This window comes from Botryllus schlosseri, chromosome 2 (genome assembly GCF_051294905.1).
Source record: "Botryllus schlosseri isolate E-star chromosome 2, Bs_hap1, whole genome shotgun sequence".
NCBI lineage: Eukaryota > Metazoa > Chordata > Ascidiacea > Stolidobranchia > Styelidae > Botryllus > Botryllus schlosseri.
Genome location: NC_137237.1, coordinates 11,852,142 through 11,868,966, shown reverse-complemented (window position 1 = coordinate 11,868,966; position 16,825 = coordinate 11,852,142). Strand labels below are relative to the sequence as shown.

At 39.3% G+C, this 16,825-nt stretch overlaps 1 protein-coding gene across 12 annotated transcripts in view; it reads right to left on the bottom strand.

Annotated features, from left to right (window-relative positions):
• LOC145433551 (uncharacterized) overlaps window positions 1-16,825 on the bottom strand; it is a 66,662-nt gene that overhangs the window by 5,326 nt on the left and 44,511 nt on the right. For 11 of the 12 annotated variants that reach the window (XM_080310664.1, XM_080310666.1, XM_080310665.1 and 8 more), the window contains 31 exons: window positions 16,651-16,773; window positions 15,436-15,543; window positions 15,279-15,374; window positions 15,081-15,209; window positions 14,918-15,022; window positions 14,118-14,336; window positions 13,282-13,386; window positions 13,066-13,170; window positions 12,699-12,799; window positions 12,537-12,639; window positions 12,264-12,473; window positions 12,073-12,202; window positions 11,710-11,804; window positions 11,509-11,613; window positions 11,083-11,169; window positions 10,901-11,026; window positions 10,525-10,629; window positions 10,365-10,457; window positions 9,894-9,998; window positions 9,723-9,830; window positions 9,327-9,428; window positions 9,166-9,261; window positions 8,997-9,107; window positions 8,176-8,283; window positions 8,005-8,112; window positions 7,664-7,768; window positions 7,375-7,599; window positions 7,199-7,309; window positions 1,160-1,267; window positions 986-1,093; window positions 376-474 (listed from right to left, as the gene is read on the bottom strand). In XM_080310664.1, the coding sequence (XP_080166790.1) occupies window positions 376-474; window positions 986-1,093; window positions 1,160-1,267; window positions 7,199-7,309; window positions 7,375-7,599; window positions 7,664-7,768; window positions 8,005-8,112; window positions 8,176-8,283; window positions 8,997-9,107; window positions 9,166-9,261; window positions 9,327-9,428; window positions 9,723-9,830; window positions 9,894-9,998; window positions 10,365-10,457; window positions 10,525-10,629; window positions 10,901-11,026; window positions 11,083-11,169; window positions 11,509-11,613; window positions 11,710-11,804; window positions 12,073-12,202; window positions 12,264-12,473; window positions 12,537-12,639; window positions 12,699-12,799; window positions 13,066-13,170; window positions 13,282-13,386; window positions 14,118-14,336; window positions 14,918-15,022; window positions 15,081-15,209; window positions 15,279-15,374; window positions 15,436-15,543; window positions 16,651-16,773 (3,639 nt within the window). Of the gene's footprint in view, window positions 1-375; window positions 662-985; window positions 1,094-1,159; window positions 1,268-7,198; window positions 7,310-7,374; window positions 7,600-7,663; window positions 7,769-8,004; window positions 8,113-8,175; window positions 8,284-8,996; window positions 9,108-9,165; window positions 9,262-9,326; window positions 9,429-9,722; window positions 9,831-9,893; window positions 9,999-10,364; window positions 10,458-10,524; window positions 10,630-10,900; window positions 11,027-11,082; window positions 11,170-11,508; window positions 11,614-11,709; window positions 11,805-12,072; window positions 12,203-12,263; window positions 12,474-12,536; window positions 12,640-12,698; window positions 12,800-13,065; window positions 13,171-13,281; window positions 13,387-14,117; window positions 14,337-14,917; window positions 15,023-15,080; window positions 15,210-15,278; window positions 15,375-15,435; window positions 15,544-16,650; window positions 16,774-16,825 lie in introns of all 12 variants that reach the window. The other variant, XM_080310674.1, reaches the window with a different exon arrangement.

Genomic DNA, 16,825 nt, shown 5'->3' with positions numbered 1-16,825 from the left:
TTTCCGTATAAAATACCCTTACACAATCGAGAAAGTAACCTACAGGTTTCTGATAACGGCAACCGCGTACGTAACAACGGCGGTTACCACCTAAAGTCTGGCAACACCTAGTGGTTTGATGGACCCTATTGCGATTCAAGTTCCAAAAGCATTTGAGAACGTCTTCATGCATGCAAAGGTTAACATTGATACTTGTAATTCAATCCACTCAATTATGGCTTGTAACTGCAACAGTATAGCATGTGACCAAATTCCAAGCGTACAGCGATACCAGAAATAACATACGATATATGAAGACGAAAAATCATGTGACTCACAAAATGCACATCGCAGCAACACGCGCATGTAGAATTTCACAAATAACAGAAAGAGTACCTGACTGAAATTATGTTTATTTCGTCGGGCAGTACGTAGTTCAGGAGTATCAAGAACAGAGACAGATCGTCCGACAGATGAATTGTCTTTGTAATGAACCTTGGCGAAGAGAGAGAAAAGAAGAGATAACAAAGCTAATGGAAAGGTGAAGGAAGTGTAGAGAAAAGGAAAGGGAATAGTGTTTGTAAATACATTTCACGACATTAAGGTACGGATGCTCGTTATAATAGTTTGCTGCATTCAACTTTGCTTTCTTGGCTTTTAGTATGATCTCAATGTGCGTAATCTGTAATTGTAAAATAGTTTTGAGATTGAGAATTCATTTTGTTAAAACGTATTTCGTCATATCCATCAAATAGAACAGTAATATTAGTAGTTCATATATATTTGTCTGGGTCAATAAATGATAATGATGTTATGATATAGCACTTGATATGCTAATTATTTCACGTACAGTTCTTAAATAAAGTAGTATTGCAACTGGCAACTCATTCTGTGTCTATTTCGAGTGCCGTTTGTCTGCTTCGGAAAGCTTGAGAGTGGAATTTTACATAGTTAATCTACAACAGCTCGTTGGTGAATAATTCCTCGCAAAATTTCCGCAAGCTACCTTGCTGAAGTTTTTCGAGTTTTGCTTGATCATCCGCCACTCCGGTGTGTCGAGAATAGGAGTGGAATACTGCGACCGGTTCTCGCCGTTGTTATTCTTGTAATGTTTCTGTAAATAGGAGCGAGCACGACTGTTGTTCCCCCTTGTATCGACGCACACTTCGATTCGACCTACTTGAGACACAAACTTTTGCGCCGCCTGCATTCGCTCCATCTCTGGGGTCAGCGCGATGGAGTTAGTCTTTCCCAGTATGTTGTTGCGGTAATCCGCTTTGTATTTATTCTGCAATGTCGATTTGTGTATTAATCGCCAGGATTATTTCATTATTATGATATTGGCGATTTGTTAGGGAGAAAATTGCTAAGAACGTAATTGCAATCGCCGGGAGCGTACCAAATGCGGCCAATAGAGAAAACTTTTGAGGACAGTGAAGAAATATCAACTTTTAATGGTGGGCGGCCCGCGGATTGGGTTTCCAATTTAAATTACGGTAGTCTAGTACGTTTAATTAAACTAAGCTGAGGCGCGCCAAGTGTCAAACCAGAAATATGCTAACTTTGCAAATAAATATTTTTGACAATAGGGTCAGATCATGTCAGGTGATCCAGAAAAATTTCAAAATGTACCTCCACCATCTCAGATTGTCATTAAAATTGGCATGGTTAGAAAACTTTTACTTCTGCTTTCAAAAAAATAAATTCCATCGAAATCGGATGAGTAGAACCGAAGATATGGCCGTTTAAAAATTGCTGTTTTTGTGATCACTCAAGCGGAAAAAATGTCAGAAATTTATACATGTAATTTGAATTTGCTACAATTCGTTCAAATTAGGGTTGTTGAAGGTAACACTTTCACATTTGTTCATTTAAGTCCTGCTTGACACTTTTTCGCCTTCTTTGACACCTGGGGTTGCATAGTCTGACCTTTAACCTCACTTTTTTGTTCATGTATTCGAAAATCACTCATGCGTGACTTCATTTTCGATTGCAAATATCTCTTGGTGACCAGGTGATGTCATCAAGTGTAAGGTATCATTGGAAAGCTCTTGACAAGAGCTTTTAAAAACAAAAATAACATTAGTTACTTTTGAATCGTAACATACCATAAGAGCGCCATGAAGCTAGCTTGCAAATTTATTCAAAATCCTCCCCCTTTTCAACAAGAGCAAACTCGGTAAAGCAACTCATACCACCTTTATTCTATATACAGTACCGTGCCAAGTGTTTTATACATAAGGTAGTCAGTATAACTCAGACAGATAATTGCTGACATAAATTATGCTGACAATAATTTGAGATATTTTTGAAAATTTGAGAAAATTTTGCTACACCGTTTGAGGTGACACACAATACTTCCACAACACTTCAGAATTCACAACTGACAGGATAAGATGCGATGTTTTATGTACTCTACACAATACATTCGGGCAACGATCAGCACTAAACAATGAAAGGAACAATGACAATCAAAATCAATATAAGGTCCTGCGGGTTCATTAGTTTTCATACTATTAGATAATAACTATTTGCTCATATCAGATATCTATTTATCTTTGATGATATTTCTTCCAAACTTGTATGACTTTCAGTGCTGATTCCTTTGTCAGGTGGTATTGTCCCCGATTATTAAATAAACAAGGAACGTCAACTGTGCACAAAATGTGCTGGAACGGTGTCCAGCAAGATCTTTATTTTGAGGCCAGTGAAAAAACTCTGATGGGCCTTTTGGGTGCATGAATTCAACTAAGGCATCGTTGTTTGGCTTGTCAATTTCTGTGACCATGCCAATATACCAGTTTTCATCATAAACGCAGCATACAAATTTGTTTTTGATAATTTCAATTTGAAGTACATTTTCTTGGTTTGAGTCTTCATCTAATTCAACTTCCAATACATAGTGTTTGTCTTGACTAACACGTTTTGCTCCCAGTTTGGTTGATAACAATGGCCTAAAATGATGGAATGCCCGAGTACCTTTGACTGTGGTAGCGAGCCGAAATCGCTGTTCCAAAAAAGCTCTCGTAGCATCCAATTCGTCTTTGAGCAAATTATTAAATTTTATTTTCTGGATATTTTTCACGCAATAGGACATCATTTCTTCCACATTCAAAAGCTGACCATTCAGTGGGCGCCTCAGACTTTCCATTGCTGTAGCTCGTTTTACAGTGCCACCAATGCCATCACATGGCAATTTACCATGGCTCGTGGCAAAAAAGGACCACGCAGCATCCACTTCGAAGTCAGCTTTGTGCTTGCACAAATTGTAAAATGATTTTCTGTTTTTGTACTGGGCAGCGCAACCATCGCTAAAATATTCCACATTGTCCAAGTTGTGAATTGTACTTTTGAGAATTTCAATTGTCTTTCGCTGAATCAGATACACCATTACTGCATCGTGCAACAACTCTTCCGATAAAAAGCATAGATTTAAATGCAAAATATCGTTGCTTGCAGACTTGTAGTAGCAAACTACCGGGTGCACAGTGCAGCATTGGTGAGTCCAATGATACCCTTGCGCTTCATCTTGAATTTGGAAAGAATAATTTTCCGCAAAATCCATCAATACAAGAGCTGTTTGCTGATTCATATCTTGTTTTCGTTTTTTCAAATATAAAGACTGTGAATGCGAAATGTGATGATGTGGTGCTAAATCTGCAAGCTTTTTTAATATCAACTGAATAAATTCAGTTATGGTTAAGGTTTGAGTTATTAGATCAGTTCGGTCAACTGACACCCACTGTTTGAACGAAATAGGTTCATCCTCATCCTCAAATTTTGAGTCAAGCAATTCCTGAACGGGTGAAATCCGGGAGAGTTTGGGCAACGCTGTAGCATGCAGTCTCTATTTTCAATATTGCAGACTGCCAATTGAAGCAAACCTTTATAAGTTTCTTCAATGCGGGCAGCATGCAGCAAAAGAACAACATTTTGATCTATGGTACAGACACATACGGCATGTGTTCCAGATGATCCTGCACTAACACACCATTTCGGCCTCAATTCACAAAATTTTGTGAATCCAATTTTTGCATCCGGGTTTTGCTGTTTATACAGGGTATGGAATTCTTTCAGAGTACATAAAAGTAGACGTTTTTGTTGATACACATTCTATTTAATGCTAACTCGGTCTTTCATCCCTGGCATCAACCTGCTATGTTCGTTGTTTTCATAAAATTTCACAACTTTTTCAACTGCTCTTGTTGAAAAGGGGGAGGATTTTGAATAAATTTGCAAGCTAGCTTCATGGCGCTCTTATGGTATGTTACGATTCAAAAGTAACTAATGTTATTTTTGTTTTTAAAAGCTCTTGCCAATGATACCTTACACTTGATGACATCACCTAGTCACCAAGAGATATCTGCAATTGAAAATGAAGTCACGCGTGAGTGATTTTCAAAGACATGAACAAAATCACAAGGTTAAAGGTCAGACTATGCAACTCCAAGTGTCGAAGAAATCGAAAAAGTATCAAGCAGGATATAAATGAACAAGTGTGTAAGTGTCACTCTCAACAACCCTAATTTGACCGAAATATAGCAAATTTAAACTACATGTATAAATTTCTGATATTTTTTCTGCTTGAGCGATCACAAAAATAGCAATTTTTGGACGGTCATAGCTTCGGTTCAAGATGACCTTTTTTGATGAAATTTCATTTTCTGAAATCAGAAAACACAGCTCTCTAAGGCAGCCTATCTTCATGACAATCCAAGATGGTGGAAATATGGCCTGTATCACCTGACATGATCTGACCCAATAATTTTACAATTATCAGAATTTCCTTGTGGTGTTTTACTGAAACCATTCGGGGTTGCTACGTGTAGTATGACACACAAGTTCATTGATAAATGTCGCCATCGCATTTAGTCCGGTATTCCAATTCTTGATCAGATGACGGGTGGCCTTGCCACGGCCAGAAAGCCTATGACTTGGCCTCAGTCTCTATCTTAATGGGCTTACATTTTAATAAGAACGCGCATCTCTACCACAAGCTACAAGTCTCACTTTTGCAACATCTTCAAAGCCTAGAGCAGTGTTTCTCAACCCCGAGTCCGCGGACTCATTTCAGTCCGCGGAAGGTCCTTGGTGAGTCCGCGAACACAGTAATTTTCAGTAACTTAATCGGCTCGACACACTTTTTCTTCCACTTCCGATATGATTTCGGAACATGTAATTGACAGACCTACGGGGCTCGTTCACTTTCGGACCAAAGTCATTGCAGCCTTACGGAGAAAATAGCTTTTTGGTCCGAAAGTGAATGAGCCCCGTCCCAGTCCGGTTTCGTCAAATTCCGATTTGAGAATTAGGCTGAGTGATTTGCAAAATACCTATTTTGAAATGTTAGTAACCTTAATAGCTATCATAAAAATGCATAGATACCTCAAATATGTGACTGGCGGCACTCAACTTCAATAGTGCTTTCAGAACTACATTCATTGCAGTAGAATTTATTACCTCGGTGACTTTTCGGGTTTCCCTTATCAAGAATTAACGGCACCATAAAAAGGATAAAGAGTTTGTATACAATCTTTCAATATTCCATTAATATATTCCGCTGATTGTCTGTGTAACGTCTACTGAGTATTGTATGATTTGATTCTCTATTATCCCTTTATTATGACTACCGGAGTACCGGTACAGTTGACTTTGGCCAGCTACCGTTCCTTTTTATCATTGCATTGTTACGTCATATTTTGCCAATTTGGATTTTGTTTGAATCTCTTTCTATATGCTTCTTATTGTGCTGTTACCTCTTGTTGATAAGGGGCATACGAAATTCCTGCAAGTTAATAAATTATACTGCAGTGAATGTAGTTTTGAAAGCAATATTAGAGATACCTCAATAAGCGATGTTTGGCTACGTATATTTCAAACGCAAGAACAACGAAACAGCACCACTACAAATTGATCAGCATTCCAAGAATTATTGGTTCTCCTGAGATTTTCTGTGTCTTGGGCAAACCAGTTGGTTGCAAGTATCACAGGCAAATCGGGTATGCTTTGCACATCTGTCGCATCATCCTGGTTTGATACCAATCACGCCAGGTATAAAACCCCTATTATTACCAACTGGAATTTTTCAAAATGCCCTACATTTATGTTCGAGGTACCCTATTGCTAAAATTGTCATAAGCAATTCTATCACGGTCATAAACTCTACGATTTTGGTCGGATTGACTTGAATTTAGTACAAATGGACTCGGAATTTAATGCTGCGTGTTCACTATTACCGATTCACATACAGAATATGCCAGGTATAAACCCCTGGAACAGCTCTTTATACACACGTATGCGGGACCGTAACTGCCGTACACCAAACCCCCATAATTGAGGGGGAACCTCGAAGGGGGGGCCAAAACTATTCGTGAATTAACATAAATTATAGAGTGTTTTTTGAAAATTTATGCAACTTTTTAGAAAAATTATATAATTATATCGAATTCCGAAACGTCTCACTCAGCTCGACCGATAAATCTGAATGCATGAGCAGAGATAGTATAAAAAATTTACAGCTATATATATATAGATGCGACCCCGATCATGTTGACCGATTCAATCATGAATTATGGAATATTTTCGCGCCTCGCGCGGTTTATTCAAAACAAAACGACTGAATGAACGGTACAAAAATTTCGCCGAGAAGTGGCGGTAAAAAGGTATCGGAAGGGGGGGGGGGGGGGTCTGGGGGTAAAGCCCACCAGAAGTTAGGTTTATGGCCTGTGTGGCCCAAGACCAACGTTTTGTTATTGAGGGGGGGTGACGAAGTGCTGTTAAAGTCATGCACGTAAGCACATTGCACAGGTTTCCGGCGCGATATACGCTGAGTGCTGGTAATTGATTATGGCGACTTGTTCACTTATAGACTATTTGGAAAATTACAAATCGTAGGGACATGTGCTAATCACAGAAACAATCTATAGTTGTCTGATATAAGTGGAACTCGAGATGTGGACTGCATTACTGAATAGTTGCTTGAATTGCAAAGCCGACAGATGTGGAAAGACAGATTTAAGAAAGCTCCCTTGACTCAATTTTAGCTCATTTTTTTGTTGATACCGTATTACACTCTCTTGGATAGAAAAAAGAATATATTTTTCAGTAATATATAGCTTGAGTCCGCGGGTATACTGGCGAGCTTGAGATGAGTCCGCGGGTAAAAAAGGTTGAGACCCACTGGCCTAGAGTGAATTGTATTATTTACTTTAACACTTACGTCGCTTGCGATGTGAGACGCCTGTCTCGCTTGCAGTATGTCAGGAGCGTCCGCGACTGAATTGACAGCCTTGCCAAGAATATTTTGCTGGTAATTGGACTTGTACCGTACCTTAACCGGCCAAAAAAACGGGAATCGTTAAACCACCGTTACTTAAACTAAAAGGAACGCCTTACATCGCTTTTGATATCCTCGGCATGTCTTATGTGATCCATACTCGGTGTGTTGGACATGTCCATCATCATGCCGCGGCCACGGACATTCTTCTCATAATCGCTCTTGTATCGTTTGCTGTCAAGGATTTCGGCGGCCCGTTTGTGATGCAGCTCGGACGGCGTTAACTCCAGGAACGCGCTTGTTCCTCTGGAGTTCAAGGCTTGCGCGTTTTTCCTGTAGTCGACCTGTCAAGGAGGAGATTGTTATCGGGTGAGTAAAGCCAATGCTTTTACATCCGGCGTGCCGTACGTTTCCGACTAGCTTTTGCGCTTCTTTGCAGTGACCGTGTATTTGCGAGTCTTCCGTCTGCCAGCCTTTGCCTTTGGACTTGCCGTATTCTTTCTTGTACTGCACCTGAACAGGATTGCGGAACGGTTTGAACTATTTGAGGGAAAGTTATCGGCCGTAGTTAGTTGGCAGGTAGTTTCAAACTGATTCGGAATCATAGAATGAGAACTTTGTCATTTCTGCACCATTGCTGGTGTGTTGTCCGTTGTCCGCTGGCTATACACACATATACAATGCGAGTATTCATGATGATTTGCTTATCGCCATCGCCCATCTCTAATGATAAGAATTGAAATATTTACATCACTCTGCAGTATGTTCGCTTCTTCGGCGTGAGTTATCGTAGGATTATCGGCTACGAAAGTGTATCCCTTCCCGACCATATCCCGATGTTGACGCTTGTACTCGTTCTACAGCAAATGCAAATTCACACTCGCATTTTTGAGCGCACCACACCGAGGCATTGTACTCACATCGCTGACCATCTCCTTCATACTGGTGGCGTGCATGATATCTGGTCTGTCCGTGATGGTGGTAAATCCCTTGCCGACGTTTTCTCTGTAGTTTTTCCGGTATTTGTACTGCAAAATGATTGCAATCATGTGATATGTATATCTCTATCAACGCATCTTTGAAACATGCTTTCTCGAAATTGGTGATTCACAACACTTTTTTGTCAATGAATGCCTTTCGAAAAGCGTAATGAGCTTACGGACCAATGGATTTCCAAGACTGACCATAGCAAATAATTTTGCCAAACGAACCTCATACTTTGAAATTTCTACAGCCATATCTTATTCGAATAGCGTTATATTATTAGAAAGAAATTTAAAAACTATCGAAAAACTAATTTCACACGATTGAAGACAAAGTGACGAAGATATGAAATATAAATCAAAATATAGAAACATTATTTTCATACCATACATCCATGAAAGACTAATTTAATTTCCTTATTGAATTCATCAAATCGACGCTGCACTAATGAGTCTCTTGCTGTCATATAACAAGAGATTCATGGGACTTAGGTTTGTGGTGACTTCTTTGAACAAAAATACTCCACTCTCGATTTAGTATCGATAGGGTAGGCCCGGAACAGTGTTACCTTTATGAAGGAAAGATAAAAATAACCACCTATCCGGATCATAAGAATACTGGACGATCCTACTCGACAGGCGCTGCAGATTTAAATTCCAAGGTAAATGTATAAGTAAATAACATAGGAAAGCCGCCTCTTGCCAACTACAATTGTGGATACTAAACTAGGAGAAGTGTGACTCTACAAAGTACTTACATCACTCTGAACTTTACCGATCTCTTGAACGTGCCTTTGCGTCGGGGTGTCAGCGGTAAAGCGCCAGCCCTTTGCTTTCTGTCGATTGGCGTGCGCTTCTCTATATTTTAACTGCAACGAGACAATGTCAGAATGACGAAAAAGTACTATTAAAGTAAAAGAAACTTACGTCGCTCTGCAAATTGTTGGCGTTCATGACGTGTTGCATGTGCGGCGTTTCGAGCAGTGCGATGTCTTTGCCTTGAGGCTTCTGTCTGTAGTTGACCTGCGAAATGTGTAGGCTGTCAGATATGACTTATCGGTTCTGAACTTTGAGATCTGATTTCTTACGTTGCTTTGCATCTTTGCCGTCTCCACGGCGTGTTTTACATCGGGAGAGTCTTCGAGGACCGTAAAGTTATTCTGTTCTTTGCCTTCCCGTTCGTATTCGACCTTTTACAAGGAATAACTCATGTCATTTGACAATAATATCTACAGATTATCTCTTCAAATAGGGTAAGACCAAAGGCGGTCAAATAGTAGTATCACCGTGAAGTACTTGCTAATAGTATCACCTTGTTGTATCCACTTCTGGCCAAACATAGTCAATGATCATATTCAGCAAAGCACATAAGAGAAATTGGCTAGCAAATGTCAACTGAATCTAGATGTTTGTAATGCTCGGAGTCGATTCGGGTGGTGTTCCCTGCTATTGTCAAATGTAGGCATGTTCCCCGTTCCGCCTACCTTGCTGACATTCTTTTGAACTTTTTTCTGATGTTCCAAATCGGGAGCGTCCGGCAAAAAGGTGAAGCCGTCTTTCCTCATTTTTTCCAAATCTTTTTTGTAGGAGATCTAGGGATTCACATAGAAATAAAACGAGGTGACTACTTTTCCTACTGATTGAATCCGTCATACCTCACTGCACTGTTTGTTGACTTGCTGGTCGTGGGCAATCTTCGGGTCATCTTTCAACAATATGTATTTTCCCTTTTCCTTCTCGTGAGTTTCCTTGTATTTGTTCTGTAGATGGAATCAAGATTTTTCAAATAAATTCAGTCATTTCCAAACATTGCGACATAGTGACATCAAAAAACACTTCACACTCGTCGTGATAAAGTCAATCGTTTCAATGCTGGTCTTGCTTAAACACTCCATACAGTAAATAATTTCAGGTAGCAATGTTCTTTGCGGTTTAATTCTGTGACAAGTGTCGGGTTACGGCACAACAAAGGGAGTGACAATGTCAAATTTGTAAATAGTCTGAAAATGTAATAATATACTGTGTATTCAGGTCAATGATGATAGTTCATGGTAAAATATCAGCGCTTGGACACACTTTCAAATGCTTCCTCAGCTATCCTAATGAATAATTTCTTGTCATGTTACCTTGCTTACTAACGAAGACACTTTCGTGGCATGTTGCAGTTCAGGAGTCGCGGCCAATATTGTGAATTTTTTCACTTCATCTCGGTACTGACTCTATAAACGGATATGGCATGGATAATTGTATCATCAACTTTTCCTGGCTTGACAGGATCGAATTTACCTCGCTCAATTCGCTTCGAAGCTTGCGCAGCCTTTCAAATTCCGGAGTGTCAGTCGTGATGTGGTATTTCCCTTTCAGTTGTTGGGCTTTACGCTTGTATTCATTCTAAAAAGCAGTAGTCAGTGAGAATATTGTTGGCGGTGCTTCTTTTCGCATGAGAATGCCGCTCGGTGTGCTTTCAGTAGGTAAATACAGCAATCTCAGAGATATTGATATGCACATTGCACAGTCACGTACAGACAGAAAAGTGCAATTCATAGATAACCACAAACGATTCTTTTGCTGACCCTAATTTCTAGAACATATCTCTCGATATGTAAGTTAAACAGCCTTTAATCGCATATGGGGTGACAATTGTCATCGAAATAAGACTTACAGAACTGGCGAGTTCATTTGCCCGTTTTGCATGATCGGTATTCCTGTCCGTCGGCAGGCACCAGCATATTCCGACGTCCTCTAAGTACTTTTCCTTATACTTCACACTGCTGACTTTATCTCGAACCTAAATTCATTGCACGGTTGCGAGCCAAATTCAACATATAACAGTACGCTTCTAACCTCCAAGGCGTGCTTTATGAAGCGGTCTTCGCCATCCTTCATTTTGTAACTGTGTATCAGATCTTTGTCTTTGGCTTTGTACTTAGTCTGGAATAGTAAGCAGTGAAGGTGTGAGACTCGAGTGTCTTGACAGACTGCCGGTATTACACATGACATAAAACAGGCATTACATTACTTGTCTGGACTATGTTATTCGAATTAATGTGGTATACTGGATATGTTCCAACAACAAATAGATGTGACTGCAATAAATACTTGTGTTCCAACTATTATTATTATTGTGCAGACAGCTATTTGCATTAGAAATTTTACTGATATCTCTCTGATAAATTCCCTTAGCTGCTGCTATTCGTTCAGTGTGACATTACCACTTCCAAGAGTGTAATATAATATATATTCTCTCTTAATTCTGCAGGAATTACTTACCTCGCTGACATTATCGTTGGCCTCTTTGGCTTGCTGAAGCCAGGGCGTTTCAGCTGAAGGGTGGATGTGCTGCAATCCTTTCTTTGCAGAAGATTTGTAGCTAATCTAAATGGATTCGATTTTTGTATGTAATCGATAGCGTTATAGGGACATAACCTGAGACAAAAGCATACTACTGTCAGAATGACATCAGACACTCACATTGCTCTGTAGCCTGCCAATTTCTTTCGCATGCTTTGTGTCTCTCGTTTCTTGAAGTGTGCTATAAGCTCGTGGCAAATGCTTCATTTCTTCCGCTAAAATTGTAAATGTAATAACCGTTACTTGCCTGAATGGGGATTTTATAACAACTGGGGCGGTAACAGCAGTAAATTCGTGTGGAATGAGGTTTAACCAGAGGTAATTACTTGAGTACTTATCACACCTTCAATTTCTCTTTCCACTTGCAACAACACAAATTTTAAAGATTTCAGGTAGTGGTGAGTAAAATGTCACTACCTTCATATGCTATAGTACTTAGTTACCTCACATAGACTCATATATATGGAGAAATAATGGGCCCACCTTTTTCTTTGTAATCGACATCGCTAGCAAGAGCGGATGCAAGTTTATGATGACGCATTGTCGATGTGCCTTCGGGTGGTATAATGTATTCAGTAGACATTTTTGCTTTTGCGTCTTTGCTGTACGCGGTCTGATATGGAATCGCAATATGAGTACCGTTGACAGTAATTTTAGAGAAACAATCTGTTTACATCACTGGTGAGCAATTGAGCATCTTTCGCGTGCTTGAATACCGGCAAGTCCGCGGGCAATGTGAACTGGTTTCTGGTCTTCTCCCCTTCTTCCTTGTAGGTGATATCGCTGAGATATTTAGCGGCATCTCGTATGGCTTTGTATTGCGGCGTGTCCGGAACGAATATATAATGCTGGTGGTCCTTGACCGCTTTGTCTTTATACTTTTTCTAAATGCCGATTGTCGATTTTCAAGACGTTAACATCGATGATAATTTATCATAGTAAGTCACCTTGCTGATAAGGTCGGAATTACGCAACGCCTTCAATACCAACGGGTGGTCAGGGATTGGAATGAGATTTCCTTTGAAATACTCATCAAAGTCTTCTTTGTACCTGAAATAGCGGTGATATCAGTGTGATAACGTGGGGGGTAAAATGGGCGGTTTACTGACCTCAGATCGCTGATATTGTCGGTCACCTTTTTGATATGCGCGTTGAACTTGTCGGGTTGGTATCGACTTTTCAAATCCCAACGCTTCTTTCCGTAATTGTTCTACGCAAACATACGAAGAGCTGGCATATTTGAAATTTCAATCTGTGCCACGGAGATATGCTAGTGTCGTCACAATGTTTCTTTGAAACATGCACTTTTCATAAATATAATTTCCCTACTCTTGAATTTGATAGAGATGTCGATTAGTCTCGAATAGTTCGAGCAACTCAAGATTGCCAACTCAAGAGTGTAACACCACTGCTCTCGCGAAAAATCAACGTTACTACAAGTATGGCAGCGCGAGATCAAAACATAATCGGACTTACGTTGCTAACATAATCCTGAACTTGCCGAAATGATAGAATCCAAGGAGTATCCGGAACTTGAATGACTTTGCCTCTTGACAAGATCAAGTCTTGCTTGTACTTTATCTGAACAAATCGTAAATACATATCGTAATGTGTAGACTAAAATATTTCATCACGATACTAATCTAACGATCAAGTTTCTATACATTGCAAAGCACAATATTTCCACCTTACATCACTGGTCTGATCTGGCAATTTCTTGAGGTGATTCATTTCTACCGAGTCGCTGACATCGTACGGTTGACCCTTGTCCCTCTTGTACGCCTCCTTGTAAAGATTCTGATAAAAGAAAACAAGGATTCACTATTTCCGTAATGCAACACGCTAATATACATTTAATGATATACTCGTTTTGAAAATGCATCAAAAGAAACAAATGCAACACAAAACACAGGCAAACAGAGAGGGCCAACCCCGTCTGTGTTAGGTAGGGTTACCATACGTCGTCCTTTAAGAGGATTGGTCCTCCTTATTAAGGAAATTGAAAATATCCTCGGAGGACGCCTAAATGTCCTTCTTTTTTGGCAATTCTTTACAGCTTTTACAGCTAGGATAATGGACAGAGTCAAGTGAAAATCGTCATAAATGACGTGAAATAGGTGACACCGACGTTCGAGCGGGTCGTTCGGGAGTGGAATGAAAGTGAAATGAAAGTGAATGAAAGTTTTTTTTTTAGTCAACAGACCATGTTTTCCAGTAAATATTACAAAATCAGCTGTTTTCAATTTCTGTCAACCGACTTTTATGATTTGTGTCCCCCTTTCTCGATTCCAAAATATGGTAACCCTAGTGTTAGCGGATGGAATTCTAGTTCAAGCTGAAAATCGGTCCGTAGTTGTGCTCTCGGTTCGACTGTACATAACATATATTTTTTTGTGACATCTTAATTGGTTGTAAGTAGTGCAGTTATATTAAAGCTTCTAGTTTTCATCTATTTTCAATATGAAATTATTATTGAAATACATATCAAAGCTCTGCACCCTAACAAATGCACTAATATCAATATATACCTTGCTGGCAAGGTCGTTGGCCCGTTTTGCATTGAGAATCTGTGGAGTGGCGACGTCCAAATGGTATTTGTCACGGATCTTTTTACTTTTTGACTTGTAGTTCTGATCGCTGAAGAGAGTCTGCATTTTCTTCGCGTGCAGCAGCTCTGGGAGATCGGCCATTCCTGTGATTGTTACTGCTTTACCCTTTTCCATGTCGTAAGCTTTTTTGTAGTTGATCTAATCGGAACAATGCTCCATTAGGTGTTGTTACGTGCATAAAAATAATCATAATCAGCGGCTATATCATTTCCATTCTCTCAAGACGCAATGAATAGATAGGATGTCCAAATGACCAAATACGGTCTATCAATCTAACATCCACCATTAGTTCATGATCAAAGCGATTGCCAACCTGGTGACAGAACATTACAAAACAGAAACGTGTGTACCGGTGTAATACGAAATAACATAGTAACGACTGGAATCTAAAAAATTGAAAACACAACACATAATTGGAACAAATTTGTACGGGTGTAGTAATCGCGCATACTTACTTCCTCACAATAAAGTTTCACACACAAAAAAATATCATTTTGACTTTTATATATGTTCTAGGGCAAGGTCTGAATAAAAGACTACTGCAAGTTATTTTATCACAATCTTGTGGTGTTTCAAACTGATGAAAATATTAAACAAATGAATGTATGAGTATTCTAGTACATATGAAGAATAGAAACTCATTGACACAGGTGCTATTCAAAATTGTGTCTAATACAATAGTAATCGTGCCAATTACAATCCAATCTGTTGCAACTCACGTCTGATAGTATTTCGTTGGCTTCCTTCGCATGAACAAGACTTGGCATGTCCACCGGAAGTGTGAAATGTGACTTTTCCGTCTCGGCCTTGCTTTTATAAACGTTCTAACAAAACAAGCCCACGTTAAAACGGCCGCATCCAATCGGATCAGTTTCGCCATACATTGCTGAGCAGCTCACTGGCTTTTTTCCGCGACACATATTCCGGCGTGACGATGTATGGAAAGTAGATGACCGATTTTTCGTTCTCGTAATCCTCACGATATTTCGCTTCGCTCAGCAAGTCTCGAACCTAAAGACAAAAAATTTTGAACCGGGTTTGACCGGAGTGGTCAAGGGGCACACAAAGAAAAGCACACACCTTTTGCACGTGCTTGATCGAAGGCGTGTCTATGATATTCTGGAAATATCCTTTGTACTGCTCGATGGCTTCTGCCAATTGCTTGGCGTACTTCAGCTGTCATAAAGCAAGGCGTTTTAGACAATTCGGCACAAACGGTATTTGTGTACTTGCATACGTTGCTTTGCAAATCTGTCGCTTTTAGGTTGGCGTTGATGAGAACGGAATTATTGAGTTCGGACGATTTTCCGACGTCTTCCTGTTGGTGTTGCTCCCGGTACTTGATCTGAGTTATGCAATCAACGGTGTTAAATTGTTCATCAAAGTCGACCCGATAAACCCTTTCTTAACTTCTAGTAGAAGAGGCACACAAAATATAGAAGATATCTGAATATTAGTGACGTAAAAAGCTTGTCGTTATTACTGAGAAAGTTTTGTTCGGACGTTGTAAGTATTATGGTTAACCTTTTGAGTGTTATATGCTATCTTGCAAACATTGCTGTATAAACGGCTTGTCGGGTAACAGTAGCACGGAAGTAGCATAAATCTAAATCACCTTCCTTTACGTAAGTAAATTGTAGACTAGGAGGGGTGTTAAAAACTTTACTTGTATTATATCTGTTTCTCAGCTCATTTGCTTTGTGTGGTCGCCAATTTCAGTGGTATAAAATATATTATATGTCGACTATATCACTGTTGTTTTCATTAAGTTGATTAATTTCCAGATAAACAGTGTGTTAATTTGTTTTTCGTGAATTAGCTATGTCTTTATCCAAACTCTATCACAGATGAAATCTTCAGATGGCAACGCTTGAAAAAAAGCATCATTGTCATGGTGAAGTAAAATTTGAAAATATAAATACTATTATTTCAATTAAATAGTATATTCATATTGAAATGAACCCGAATATTTTCGGCTGACACTTGTCAGGGGTAATCGTCAGCAACTAGTAGAGAATTGGAAAGAACATTGTATATCAACAATCGTATCACAAAATATGACGTCACCAGCATGAAATTTCGAATGAGAGAGCGTTCAATGTACTATTTTTAGGTGATACACGAACTCCTTTTGTTGACAGAGTTTTGGTTGGTGTATTTTGATAAAAGTTGATTCCAAGGCACACAAGAAGCTCACCAAGAAGCTCTTCAAATACTATTATTTCATAAAATGGTTGAAATTTCACGTTGGAGTTATTCTGCGGCTACAGGTTGGAATTGAACAAATCTGGTGTGCAGCGTTTTTTTAGGCACTTGATAATTGTTAATTCTAGTGCAACTGAAATTTGGAAAATTTGAACGGTCCTATTTTACATGCACTCATGTAAGGTGGAAATAATTCATTTTTGATCACCATCTATTATAATATGCCAATACTAAAACCGATACAAACATCACTGATTTTTGCTTCGACTTCCCGCGCATGCTCCGTTTGAGGGGTCGAATCCATTGTGCTGAAGCAAGAGTTTCCCTTCGTCTCATTATACAGCTCTTTGTATTTATTTTCGCTTGTAAGCTAGAATAATACAGAGTCACATAAGAATAGTGTCACTCGTATAGGTGATATC